This window comes from Myotis yumanensis, unplaced genomic scaffold (assembly GCF_028538775.1).
Source record: "Myotis yumanensis isolate MYYU_CA2020_CCGP unplaced genomic scaffold, mMyoYum1.0.hap1 SCAF_6, whole genome shotgun sequence".
Lineage (NCBI taxonomy): Eukaryota > Metazoa > Chordata > Mammalia > Chiroptera > Vespertilionidae > Myotis > Myotis yumanensis.
Genome location: NW_027223757.1, coordinates 94,993,457 through 95,007,133, shown reverse-complemented (window position 1 = coordinate 95,007,133; position 13,677 = coordinate 94,993,457). Strand labels below are relative to the sequence as shown.

At 36.8% G+C, this 13,677-nt stretch overlaps 1 protein-coding gene across 3 annotated transcripts in view; it reads right to left on the bottom strand.

Moving 5' to 3' along the window:
* Positions 1-9,482, bottom strand: part of LOC139012655 (butyrophilin subfamily 1 member A1-like) — a 49,014-nt gene extending 39,532 nt beyond the window's left edge. For all 3 annotated transcript variants that reach the window (XM_070418828.1, XM_070418826.1, XM_070418827.1), the window contains exon 1: positions 9,304-9,482. In XM_070418828.1, the coding sequence (XP_070274929.1) occupies positions 9,304-9,358 (55 nt within the window). In that variant the 5' untranslated portion in view covers positions 9,359-9,482. The remainder of the gene's footprint in view (positions 1-9,303) is intronic.
* Positions 9,483-13,677: the final 4,195 nt, after the last annotated feature.

The window sequence follows — 13,677 nt, the reverse complement described above, 5'->3', positions numbered from 1 at the left end:
TAAATAAATAAATAAGAAAGAAAGAAAGAAACTAGACCACCAACTTAGACCATACACAAGAATAAACTCAAAATGGATAAAAGACTTAAATGTTAGACATGAAAACATGAAAGTCCTAGAAGGAACCATAGGCAGCGATATCTAAGACATCTCTCATAGCAATATGTTTGCTGATATCTCTCCTAGAGCAAAGGAAACAAAAGAGAAAATAAACAAATGGGACTACAGCAATATAAAAAGCTTCCACACAGCAAAAGAAACCGTCAGCAAAATGACAAGAGAGCCCACTACTTGGGATAACATATTTGCCAATGATACATCTGATAAAGGGCTAATTTCCAAAATATACAGGCAACTCACAAAACTTAACAAAAGAAAGACAATCCAATTAAAAAATGGGCAAAGGACCTAATAGACCCTTCTCCAAAATGGACGTATAGAAGGACAAGAGACATATGAAAAAATGCTCAAAGTCCCTAATTATCTGAGCAATGCAAATCAAAATGACAATGAGGTAGCACCTCACAACAGTCAGAATGTCTATCATTAATAAATAAACAAGAAATGTTCACAAAGATTTGATGAAAAAGGACCCTAGTACAGTGCTGGTGGGAATGCAGACTGGTGCAGCCACTGTGAAAAACTTTATGGAGTTTGCTCAAAAAATTAAAAATAGAACTCCCATTTGACCCAGTGATCCCACTTCTAGGAATATATCCTAAGCAACTAGAAACACCAATTAGAAAGAATATATGCACCACTATGTTCAAAGCAGTGCAATTTACCGTAGCTAAGTTTTGGACACAGCCCCAGTGCCAATCAGCAGATGAGTAGATAAAAAAGATGTGGCACATTTACATGATGGAATACTCCACAGCTGTAAAAAAAGAAAGAGCTCTTACCATTTGCAACGTAGTATTATGCTAAGCAAAATAAGCCAGTCAGAGGAAGATAAGTATCACATGATCTCACTCATTTATGGAATCTAAATATCAAAATAAACTGATGATTAAAATAGATCTAGAGACATATAAGCATGGAACAGACTATAGAACCTCAGAGGGAAGCCAGGGGAGGGTGGATGGTTAGAAAGAGATCAACCAAAGAACGTTTTTGCATATATACATAACCATGGACACAGACAATAGGGTGGTGAAGGCCTGGGGCTAAGGGCCGGGCCAGGCTAGAAGAGGTCAATGGGGATAAAAGTGGACATATTCAATACTTTCACAACAAAGATTTTTTAAAAAGAAATGCATTTAAAATAATATAGATAAATAAAAATGAAATTATAAATATATTTATGTAATATGCAGAAGGGCTAGGTAAAGAAAATATAGAAGCATTTAATACAGGAAATACACAAAACACAAAATAAAATGGCAGACTTATGTCCTGATATAGAAACAAAGCATTGAATGTAAATGATCTAAATATACCTACTGGAAAATATCTATTGGTGGAATATATTTCCAAAGTTACTAAAACATAATGCTGTCATGAAATTATCCTATATAATAAAGAGCTAATATGCTAATTGCTAATTATACCGGACAGCAGAACAATCTTCCAGAACAACCTCCCGAAACAATCAGTGGGTGGGGGGCAGGGCCACAGGGCCACAAGGCAGCCTGGGTTGGGAGGCAGCCGGGGTTGCGAAGGCCTGTGCTTGCACGAATTTCGTGGATCAGGCCTCTAGTTTGAAATATAATTATAGAGGTAGGTTGAAGTAAAATGATTGAAAGACATACACTATGCTAATATTAAGGAAAGCAGGGGCAACTACATTCATATCAGATCAAGTAGACTTATTTGAATATTCATAGTAAGTTTATTTTTCATAACCACCACTGGAAACAGCCCCAATGTCATTCACTGATGAAATAGTTAAACAAACTGCAGAGTGCCCATGTTACTGAGTGCAAACATCTCCACAATCAAAAGTGACAAACAGTTGAACCTTTTGGATAGATCCAAAAACTATCCTGAGTGATCCTTAGTGAAATAAAGGATCACAAAATACACCATCATTTCAGTATAACATTACCAAATGACAAAATTGTACAGGTGGAGAAACTAGAGATTATCAGGAGTGAAGCATGGTGAAGGGGGGGGGGGGGGGGGAGGAGGGAGATGGATACAACAATAAATAACTGAAAAAATACCTTTATGTTGAAGAGATTGGTCTGTGTCTCGATTGTGCAGCTGGTAATAGAAGTCTATGGGTGCAATAAAATGGCATAAAAATATACACACTTCATGAATCTATGTTAATTTCCTGGTTTTGATGTTGTAATTTAGTTACGTAAGATTTCAAAGTTGGGGGAAATTTAGTAAGAAAAGGGGGGCTCCCTCTACTATTTGTCAAATTTCTGTGAGTTTATAACTATCTTGAAACACTTTTAAAAATAAAGAATAAGAGGTTTCAAAATGGCAGCAGTTTAATTGAAGCTACAATGACAGTCTCCCAGAACCAAACTGGAATTACAGTTAAAATACAGAAAAACCATCCTGACTAGACAATTGAAGACTAGCTGGAGAGAACCCTGATAACCAACAGGAAGTGCAGAGACACAAAAGGGCTGCCTGGGCTCCTGTAGACAGTGGCTGAATTTCTGGAGGGATATCTCAGCTGTGAGGATATAAATAAAGATTTTTTAAAAATCTTGAGAATTCTGGGGTCTGAACCCCAAGCTGGGCTCCCCAGCCATGAGCATCAGAACTGATAAAGGTACCCACAAAAAGCCTGGCAATGAAAAGCAGCAGGGTTGCTATATTCCAGGGAGAGGCTGCTGGAAATGCATGTACCCTCTTAAAGGGCCAACACACAAAATTCCATGGGTAGCCACTCACCTCAGGCTCCAGCATAGGGAGGACAGAGTGGATTAGAGCTGTGTGAGGAGAATCTGGAGTTGTGGGCTCTGGGGTTAGCAGTGATGGCGAACCTTTTGAGCTTGGCGTGCCAGCATTTTGAAAAACCCTAACTTAACTTTGGTGTCATGTCACATATAGAAATTTTTTGATATTTGCAACCATAGTAAAGCAAAGATTTATATTTTTGATATTTATTTTATATATTTAAATGCCATTTAACAAAGAAAAATCAACCAAAAAAATGAGTTTGCGTGTCACCTCTGACACGCGTGTCATAGGTTCTCCATCACTGGGTTAGAGCCAGGAAGACAGCCCTCCCCCTCTCCTGAGCTGAGTCATTCCCTCATGCTGCAGAGGACATCTTTCTCAGGAAGACTGTTACCATCCAGGCAGCTTTTGCCTTGGTGGGAAGCAATTGACCACCCTGTTGAAAAACCTCTTGCACCCCTGTGGAGTCTATTCCTTGCTGTGGTCCATAGCCTGAGGCTAATTAAGATGAAGAATAACAATATGACTGCAGGAAGAGGCCAATCTTTGGAGGCATTGTGTCTTTGTCTGGACTCAGGGTTAGGAAAAACAGCCCTTGGTACTCATTCAGAGAATCAAAAAGAGAAAAACAATTAAAAAACAGGAGAACAGCTGTGAAACATGAAACATAATGACATTGGCATCATAGGAGTACGAGAAAGGGGAGAAAGTGAGTAAGGGATAGAGAACCTGTTTGAAGAAATAATGGCAGAAAACATCCCCAACTTGGTGCATGAAAAATCGTACAAGTTCAGGTGGTACAGAGAGTCCCAAGCAAGAAGAACCCAAACAGGCCCACACTGAGACACATCATAATTAAAATGCAAAAATTAAAGAAAGAATCTCAAAGGCACCAAGAGAAAAGTAATTTGTTACTTACAAAGGAGCCTTCATAAGACTGTCAGCTGATTTTTCATTAGAAATTCTATAGGCCAGAAGAAAATAGCATGAAGTATTCAAGGTAATAAAAGCCAGGATCTGAAACTAAGATTACTATATCCAGTAAGGCTTTCATTCAAAATAGATGGTGAAATAAAAAGCTTCCCAGACCAAAAAAAATAAAATAAAATAAAAAGGCTAAAGGAGTTTATCACCACCAAACCACCACTGCAAGAAATTCTAAATGGACTGCTGTAATGAGAAAAATAGAGAAACATAGGCATATAGAATTAAAATGGCAATAAATAAGTACCTATCAATAATAAATTTAAATATAAATGGATTAAATGCTGCAACCAAAAGACATAGGGTAGCTGAATGGATATGAAAACATGACCCCCCTATATGCTCTCTATAAGAGACCCACCTTAGAACAAAAGACTCACACAGGATGAGAGTGAAGGGATGGAAAAATATTCCATGCAAATGAAAATGAAAAAAGACTCGGGTAGCAATACTCATATCTGACAAAATAGACTTCAAAATGAAGGCCATCACAAGAGGCAATAAGGTTCACTACATAATACTAAAGGAATCAATCAACAAGAGGATATATACCTGGTAACTATATATGTACCCAATATAGGAATCTATACTAATAAAAGGGTAATATGTTAATTAGACCAGGAGACCTTCAGGACGTCCTTCTGGACAAAGCCATGGTGGCAGGGCCAAGGCAGAGGCAGTTAGGGACAATCAGACCAGGAGGGGAGGGCAGTTGGGGGCAAGTGGGTCGGCATGGGGGGACAGTTGGGAGCCATGAGTCCGGCAGAAGAGGGCAGTTGGGGGCCATGAGGCCAGCAGGGGAGGGCAGTTAGGGGCCATGAGGCTGGCCTGGGTGGGCAGTTGGGGGCAATCAGGCCAACTGGGGGGAAGTTGGGAATGAGCAGGCCAGCAGGCAGAGTGGTTAGGGGCTATCAGACAGGAAAGTAGGTGAGCAGTTATGAGCCAGCGGTCCTGGATTGTGAGAGGGATGTCCACCTGCTGGTTTAGGCCTGATTGGGCCTAAACCAGCAGTGGGACATCCTCTAAGGGGTCCCAGGTTGGATAGGGTGCAGGTCGGGCTGAGGGACACTTCCTCCCCTGCCCCCCGCCCCCCACCGCCCCATGCACAAATTTCATGCACTGGGCCACTAGTATATATACATAAACTTTTGGAGGACTTTAAGGGAGAGATCATCAGAAATATAGTCATAGTAGGGAACTTTAACACCCTACTGACTTCACTGGATAGATCTCCCAGACACAAAATTAACAAGGAAACAGTGACTGTAAATGACACACTGAATCAGATGGATTTTAACTGACATTTATAGAACATTTCACTCCAAAGCTGCAGAGTATCCATTCTTCTCAAGTGCACGTGGGTCATTCTCAAAGTAGACAGTATGTCAGGAAATAAAACAAGTATCTATGAAATCAAGAAGACTGAAATTATATCAAGCATCTTCTCAGATCATAATGAAATGAAATTAGAAATCACCTACAGTAAAAACTCAAAAAACTTTTAAACACATGGATGCTGTATATTATGTTATTAAACAATGAATGGGTTACAAATGAGATCAAGCAAAAAATTAAAACCTTCCTGAAAACAAATGAAAATGAACACACAAGAACCCCAGATTTATGGGATATAGAAAAAGCAGTTCTGGGAGGGATCACTAGCTCTATTCCAAGTTAGGGCACATGCCTGGGCTGCAGACTCAATCCCCAGTAGGGGGCATGCAGGAGGCAGCTGATCAATGATATTTCTCTCTCATTGATGTTTCTATCTCTCTCTCTCCCTCCCCCTTCCTCACTCTCTAAATCAATAGAAACATATTTTTGAAAGAACAACAAATTCACTATGTTTACCTGAACATTTATCAGACAAAGAAAGAGTAGAATATCCTATAAAGGTCTTATTTCACACTCAGAATTTTAAAGTTATAAAGAGAAAGGTCAATTTTCTGTTTAATATTGAATGAAATGTTTAGCACATCCAAGTTGTGGGTGGTACCACCATTTTTTTAAACTATTGTCTCACCAAGCAGGTCTCACTACCCCGTGTTAAGACACAAAAAATATGCTTTTATACTGACCTTCATTTAATGCGGACAGATCTTTGAAGCTGGAAGTCACTTAAGAAACCCTAATTCTGAGGAACAGAGAGCTCAAGGACACCGCATAAGGACACCAAAGACTTTTTATCAGCAGATGTGCATTTTCCTAGCGTGTATTTTATTCCAAAGTTAAAATCTGTGGCCTTTCTGAATCACTCAGGACATATATACCACTTCCGCTTTTGAATAAACCTGTCTTTCAGCTGCTGCTGCTCCTCCTAACTTAGGTCATTTATGCTAGGGCCCATCCTGGCTCAATGTTTAAAAGGTTTAAAGAAGAAAAACCTCAAAATTGGCTTTGAGGTAAATGAGGTACTTAAAACAAAACACCTAAAATTTAGAAATGCAATTAAGTTTTAATAATCATTATCAAGAAAGGGATTATAAAAACATGATTTACTTAAATATGTAAAATATGTGTCTCACTTAAATATTTAAAACAACTAAGTGAAAGTTAATAGAGGTGAGTTAACTGAAGATTTAAATTTGACTAAGAATCAAATAGAATTTTTTATAGAAAATTATATAAATACACCTGTCATTCCCAATAGATTTGCTGAAAATTAAAATGAGTGCATGTCATTACTTTAAAATAAAACAGATTAATCTGATGTTTTCTTTAGTGAGGTAAATGCATCACTATGTAGAGACAGATCATGTGCAAGAGAATACAATTTTATGACAAAAAGTAAGAACTAGAGAAATGAGCGATAAACAGGAAAAATCTTTTTCCATCTGAATCTGATTTTTACTTTGGAAATCTGTATAAAAAATCATAAGTTGTAAATGTAAGTGCTTTGCATATTTTTAATAATTGCTGTTAGGTTTGCATACATTTATTTTTATATTTTATTTATTTTATTTTTATTGTTGACATTATTACAGATGTTTTCCATCCTTTCCCCCCTTTGCAAACCTCCACCCAGATGGCAGATGAGTGGCTGACAGAGCTGTGGTACGGCCACATATGGATTCTTTTAAATGTTTTGTAGAAAATGCCTCTGATGGCAATAATGTGATCTATGAGTCATTCAGATAATTTAATTATTTTTAAAGGAAAAGTAATTAAAATATATGATAAAGTCCAAAAATTTAAATAACTGAGATGTTGCCATCTTTACTTAATTGATTTGGTTGTGATATGAGTCAGTTATATTATCATTGATTTTTGTTTTTATTTTCATCTTTCTTCTTGCTAGAGACCAACAATTCCCTACTTACTTCTCAGCCTCGAGTCTGATGGAGAGAATGGATTTACTTCCACAGCCTGTTGGTACCGTTGTAGCAGGATGTTTTGTTCCAGCTGTGCTGCTAGGTAAATGGTCATCCCATGGTTTGGTACCTTTGGTCTTGCATCCAATCTTCTTTCTCACCTGCCTCTGTCTTACCTATCATCTGAAGTTACACTTCTTCCTCCCAATATTACACTTTAAGTATAAAAGCCCTGGGCTGATAAGGTCTGCAACAGTGAATAATTGCTAATTGAACTGATCATTTGTCAATCAATGTTCTTAAATTTTCTATAGCACACATAACATCTCCAACTCTAGTTTTTTTTTAATAAAACTTGATCTGTCTTTCTATAATAATATTGTTTTCTATTTCCCCTCTTGCTCATATGATTCTCATTCTCTGTCTCTTTATTAATTTTAAATATAATTGGTATATAATATTATAGTAGTTATATTAATTTCAGGTGTATAATATGGTTATTTAATAATATTATACCTTCTGTCACTTATTTTTGTCCTCATATCTTTCTACTTTTGAGTATTTACTTGATATGGACAAAATATTATGTATCTGATATATACAAAAAATCAAGTGAGGCAATGAAAAAAACTGACTTAAATTCCAAAAGTGATACATGATCATCACTGAGGAAGAGTAGATGACAAGTTATAATTTCTTTTCTGTTATATTTTTCTAATTTTGGATTCTAAAATATTAGTCAATACTAGCAAAAATGCTTCTGTGTAAGTTATGATTTTGTATGTAAGAAAACACCAGAGAAACTTTGCTGTACATCCCAATCATTGTACTGAAAAAAACAACAAAAACAAACAAAACAAAACAAAAACCAACTAGATAGTGTTCATTAAATATTGCAAATCAAGGACATTTTTAAATCCTCACCCAAGGAGGTTTATTGATTTTAGAGGGAGGGAGGGAGAGAGAAAGAAATAGAGAGAGAGAAAGAGTGAGAGATTGATCAGTTGCCTCCCATATACACTCTGGGGATCAAACCCATAATCTAAGTATGGGTTCAGACCTGGAATTGAACCTGCAATCTTTTGGTGTATGGGAGGTTGCTCCAACCAACCCAGCCACCCAATTAGGGCAAAACAAATACATTTTTAAAAATTAGGTCAAAGTAGTCAGTCTAATGACACCTTCTTGCATAAAACATTTTTAGAGCAAAATATAAATCTCATGTGCGGATAACTTAAATGACATCCCACAGATCCCAGCAGTAACATTTTTCCATTCTCTGTCTTTCTGTGAGTGGCACTTGAGAAAATGTTTGACAGGAATTGCCCACAGTCACATTAGACATCAATTTCTTTTTTAATGTGAATCAGAACCATGGCTGCTATACGTTGGATCTCTACTCCATTCTTAAACCTCCCAGTGAGTGCACATTAAATGTACTCAGCATGAATACTGATAGCCTCTTAGAATTCCACAGCCATGTGTCCTTAAAGCTTTTATTTCATTATTACACGGGGTGGCCAGTATGAAAGTGTTAGTTTTCAATCCCATAAGGTCATATTTCATGACTTTTAGACTGTATATATCACACTTATTGCTAAATCCTGGTTATTTTTTTTTAAACAAATGATGTTCTAATGAGATTTGGGAAAGGGTGAATTAAATGATATCGCTTTAGGAGATTAAATTGTGAGGTTAGAGTAGATAGAAGAACAAAATTTAGAATACACAGAAATAACATTCAGGACCTTTACAAATAGGCAAAGGAAAAAATACAGGGAGAGAAATATATTACCAAATGAGAGTGCTCTAGTGGAAGTGAGAAAGGATGATAAGGTAGGTGGAAAGGATGATAAGGTAGAAGAGAAAGGAAGTGAGTACGATGGATAAGGTGGAGGAGAGGTAGTGAGCTGATAACTCCTTTGGGAAAGCTAGTTAGGGAAAGAGAAGAAATTCGAATTAGGTTGACCAGACCTGAGAGAGTCACAGATCCAACTTTTAGGCCTTATATCCTGGGGTCTGCTCTATCCTTGTGGCTCAAATACTTTTTTAGAGGCACTAGATTCTCTCTCTCTCTCTCTCTCTCTCTCTCACACACACACACACACACACACACAGTAACAGCAGTCACAAAAATGAAACTTACTTTTAAGATGACTATCAGTCCTCAATGGCATGCTACAGTGACCTAGAGTTTCCATCTCAGGAAGGAACCTGATTCACACCTGTCGCTCATGGCCCAAAGGAAATTCCCAACTCTGTTGGCTGTGTTGGCAGATTCTGAAATGTCTTTGTGTTCCCTCCACAAACACAGAGGGAAGCTTCAGTCACAGCAGCTTCCCGAGCTCCATAGCTTAGTGGAGTTGGAGTTAATCTAGGAGCAGGAAGGAGACTCTGGACTCTGGACCTCATAGGATCATAAAGCAGTATTGTAGTTGCCATTGTTCATTTGCTCATGTGAATACATGCACAAATAGTTACAAAGGCACAGAAAGATCAATTGATAAAGAGCAGACTAGATTTAATTTTTCTTTTTCTCTAAAATTAATCCCATTGAGACTGTCTAGTGCTGAAAGAGGGAGAGGTTGGATGTTCACTTGATAGTTTATACAGTTGGGTAAAATCAAGGCAGGTTGTTATACAGTAGGTTCCTCTATTGTCCACCCTTCATTTTTGGGCCCTCTCCCTAATCCTCTTTTTCTCTTTTGTTTCCATAGACAACTCTAGATGTTACTTTTTGTATGTTCCAGAGTTTTAATATTCATATTTAAAGGGTGCAAACTATACCCAACAGAATTATGTAAGGAAAAGGAACACTTTTATAGAAAAGCTCCCTCTCCCCCAGAACCTATTATATTGTCTTACTATGTTTTATTTCCTATATATAAATTGGTAACTCATGTGATTTCCCTGGGCAATTAACAAAATCATACAGCAGGAAAAAGTGAAAAATGCATTGAGAGAGGCAGAAAAGAGAGGATATAACCTCTAATTCAGTACACTCAACATGACACCCTGAAATGGTAATCACAGTTCCTGATTTTCAACTTCATTGAGCACAGATGGATGCAGGAATGGATTATAGAAGGAGTGAGTAAAAAGAGAAACAGAATAGCTACTGGATATGAGTTATTTTAATTGGCCCCTCATTAATTTCTAAGTCTTTTGTGGAAAAGAATGTTTAAGTGACTATATTAAGTGAGTCTATTGAACCAGGCACTGTAAAATTCACTGAAGTCAAAATAGTGCCAAGAACAGCAAAGAAAGTTCTAATAAACAAATAACTGCACACAACATGATAAACATGTAAATTTGTAAGTCTACAAATTTGAGAATATTGAAATCATAGTAAGCATTGTCTCAGATCACAATGGCATAAAATTAGAAATCAACTACAATACAAACAATAAAAATCAATCAAACACATGGAGGCTAAATAGCATGCTATTAAATAATGAATGAGTTACCAAACATTTCAAAGAAGAAATAAAAACATCCTGGGAACAAATGACAATGAAAACACAACAATCCAAAATGTATGGGCCACCCTGAAAGCAATCCTGAGAGGGAAGATCATAGCACTACAGGCCTACCTCACACACACACACACACACACCAAAAAACAAAAACCAAAACAAACAAGAAAAACTGGTAGTAAGTTATCTGACCCCACAAATAAAAGAATTGGAAAGAGAGCAACAACAACAACAACAACAAAATGCCAAAATAAGTTGAAGGAAAGAAATGATAAAGATCAGAGTGGAAATAAATGACATAGAGAACAACAAATACAAAAGATCAATTAAACGAAGAGCTGGTTCTTTGAAAGGATAAACAAGATTGATGAACCTCTAGTCAAACTCATCAAGAAACAAAGAGAGAGGACCCAAATAAACAAAAACAGAAACAAAAGAGGTGAAGTAAATATAGAAATATTTACCCCACAGAAATACAAAAGATTATACAAAGAAAAATAACTCGTGTGATTTCCATGGGCAATAAACAAAATCAGACAGCAGGAAAAAATGAAAAATGAACAACTCTGAACAACTATGAACAACTCTGTTCCAACAAACTGGATAACCTTGACTAAATGGACATATTCCTATAAAAATGCAGCCTTCCAAAACTCAATCAGGAAGAATCAGAAAACCTAATTAGGATGATAACTATGATTGAAATTGAAGCAGTAATAAAATAGCTTCTATCAAGCAGAAGCCCTGATCAGGACAGCTACACAGAGGGATCATATCTCAGCAAAAGCTTATATGACAAAGCTACAGCCAATATCATACTCAATGGGCAAAAAACTAAAACCATTACCCTTAACAACAGAAACAAGACAGGGTTGCACACTTTCATCACTCCTGTTCTACATAGTACTGGAAGTGCTAGTAATAGCAATCAGACAAGAAGAAATAAAAGGCATCCAAATTGGAAAGGATGAAGTAAAACTGTTATTATTTGCAGATGACATAGAAAATCCTAAAGACTCCATAAAAAACTACTAGATTTAAAAAAATGAATTTGGCAATGCAGCAGGTATAAAATTAACACTCGGGTAATAATGAACTCTCAGAAAGAGAAACTACACAAACAATTCCATTTACCATTGCAACAAAAAAATTAAGATAGTAAGAAATAAATGTAACCAAGGAGGTAAAAGACCTGTACTCAGAAAACTACAGGATGTTGAATAAAGAGATAGAGGAAGTTTTACACAAGTAGAATATACTGTGTTCATGGATTGGTAGAATCAACATAATTAAAATAGCCATATTACCCAAAACAATCTATAGATTCAATGTAATCCCTATTAAAATACCAATGGCATATTTATCAGACTTAGAACAAACTCTCTGAAAATTTATATGGAATCAAAAAAGAGCCCGAATAGCTGCAGCAATCTTGAGAAAGAAGAACAGAAGAACAAATTTGGAGAGATCACAATGCCAGATATCAAGCTATACTACAAAGCCACTGTTCTCATAACTGCCTGGTACTGGCACAAGAACAGACATATAGACCTATGGAACAGGGCATAGAAACCAAAAATTGACCCAAGCCATTATGTTCAATTGACAAAGGAGGTAAGAGTATACAATGGAGTCAAGAGAATCTCTTCAGTAAATGGTGTTGGGAAAATTGGACAGATACATTCAAAAATGAAACTGGACCACCAACTTACAACCATACAAAAATATAAACTCAAAATAGATCAAATACTTAAATGTAAGATGTAAAACCATAATAATCCTGGAAGAAACCATTGGCAGCAAAATTTCAGTCATCTCTCATAGCAATATGTTTGCTGGTACATCTCCTAGGACAATGGAAACTAAAGAGAAAATAAATGGGACTATATAAAAATAAAAACTTCTGCACAGCAAAAGAAACCATCAACAAAATAACAAGAGAGCACATTGCATGGGAGAAGATATTTGCTAATGCCATTTATAAGGGGTTAATCTCCATAATTTATAGGGAACTCATACAACTTAACAAAAAAAGACAAAAAATCCAGTTAAAAAAAATGGGCAAAGGACCTAAATAGACAGTTCTCCAAAGTAGACATAGAGAATGCCAAAAGGCATAAGAAAAAAATGCTTAAAGTCACTAATTACTCCAGAGCTGCAAATCAAAATGACAATGAGGTATCATTGTCATTAACACTCGGGTGTCATTGACACCCGAGTGTCAATGACTATCATCAACAAATCAACAAACAAGGTGTTGCTGAGGATGTGGACTTATACACTGCTGATGAGAATGCAGATTGGTGCAACCTCTGTGAAAAACATTATGGAGTTTCCTCAAAAAGTTTAAAATGGAACTCTCATTTGACTCAGTCATCCCACTTCTAGGAATATATCCCAAGAAATCAGAAACACCAATCAGAAAGAATATATGCACCTCTATGTTCATAGCAGCACAATTTACTATAGCTAAGAACTGGAAACAGCCTAAATGCCCATCGGCAGATGAGTGGATTAAAGAACTGTGGTACATCTATACAATGGAATACTGTGCAGCTGTAAAAAAGAACTCTTGCCCTAGGCGTTTTGGCTCAGTGGATAGAGCATTGGCCTGTGGACTGAAGGGTCTTGGGTTTGATTTTGGCCAAGGGCACATGCCCGGGTTGCGGGCCCGATCCCCAGTAAAAGGCATGCAGGAGGCAGTCGATCAATGACTCTCTCATCATTGATGTTTCTATCTCCCTCTCCCTTCCTCTCTGAAATTAATAAAGAAATATATTTTTAAAAATAAAAAAGAATGAACTCTTACCATTTTAGCATGGATGGAACTGCAGAGCATTTTGCTAAGTGTAATAATCTAGTCAGAGAATGATAAGTATCAGATAATCTCATTCATATGTGGGATATAATGAACAACATAAACTGATGAACAAAAATAGAGCCAAAGACATAGGAGCATTGAACATTCTTTCAAACCTCAGAGGGAAGGTAGGGGAGGGAGGGTGTGTATGTGGCGGGATAAGGATCAACCAATGAAATTACGT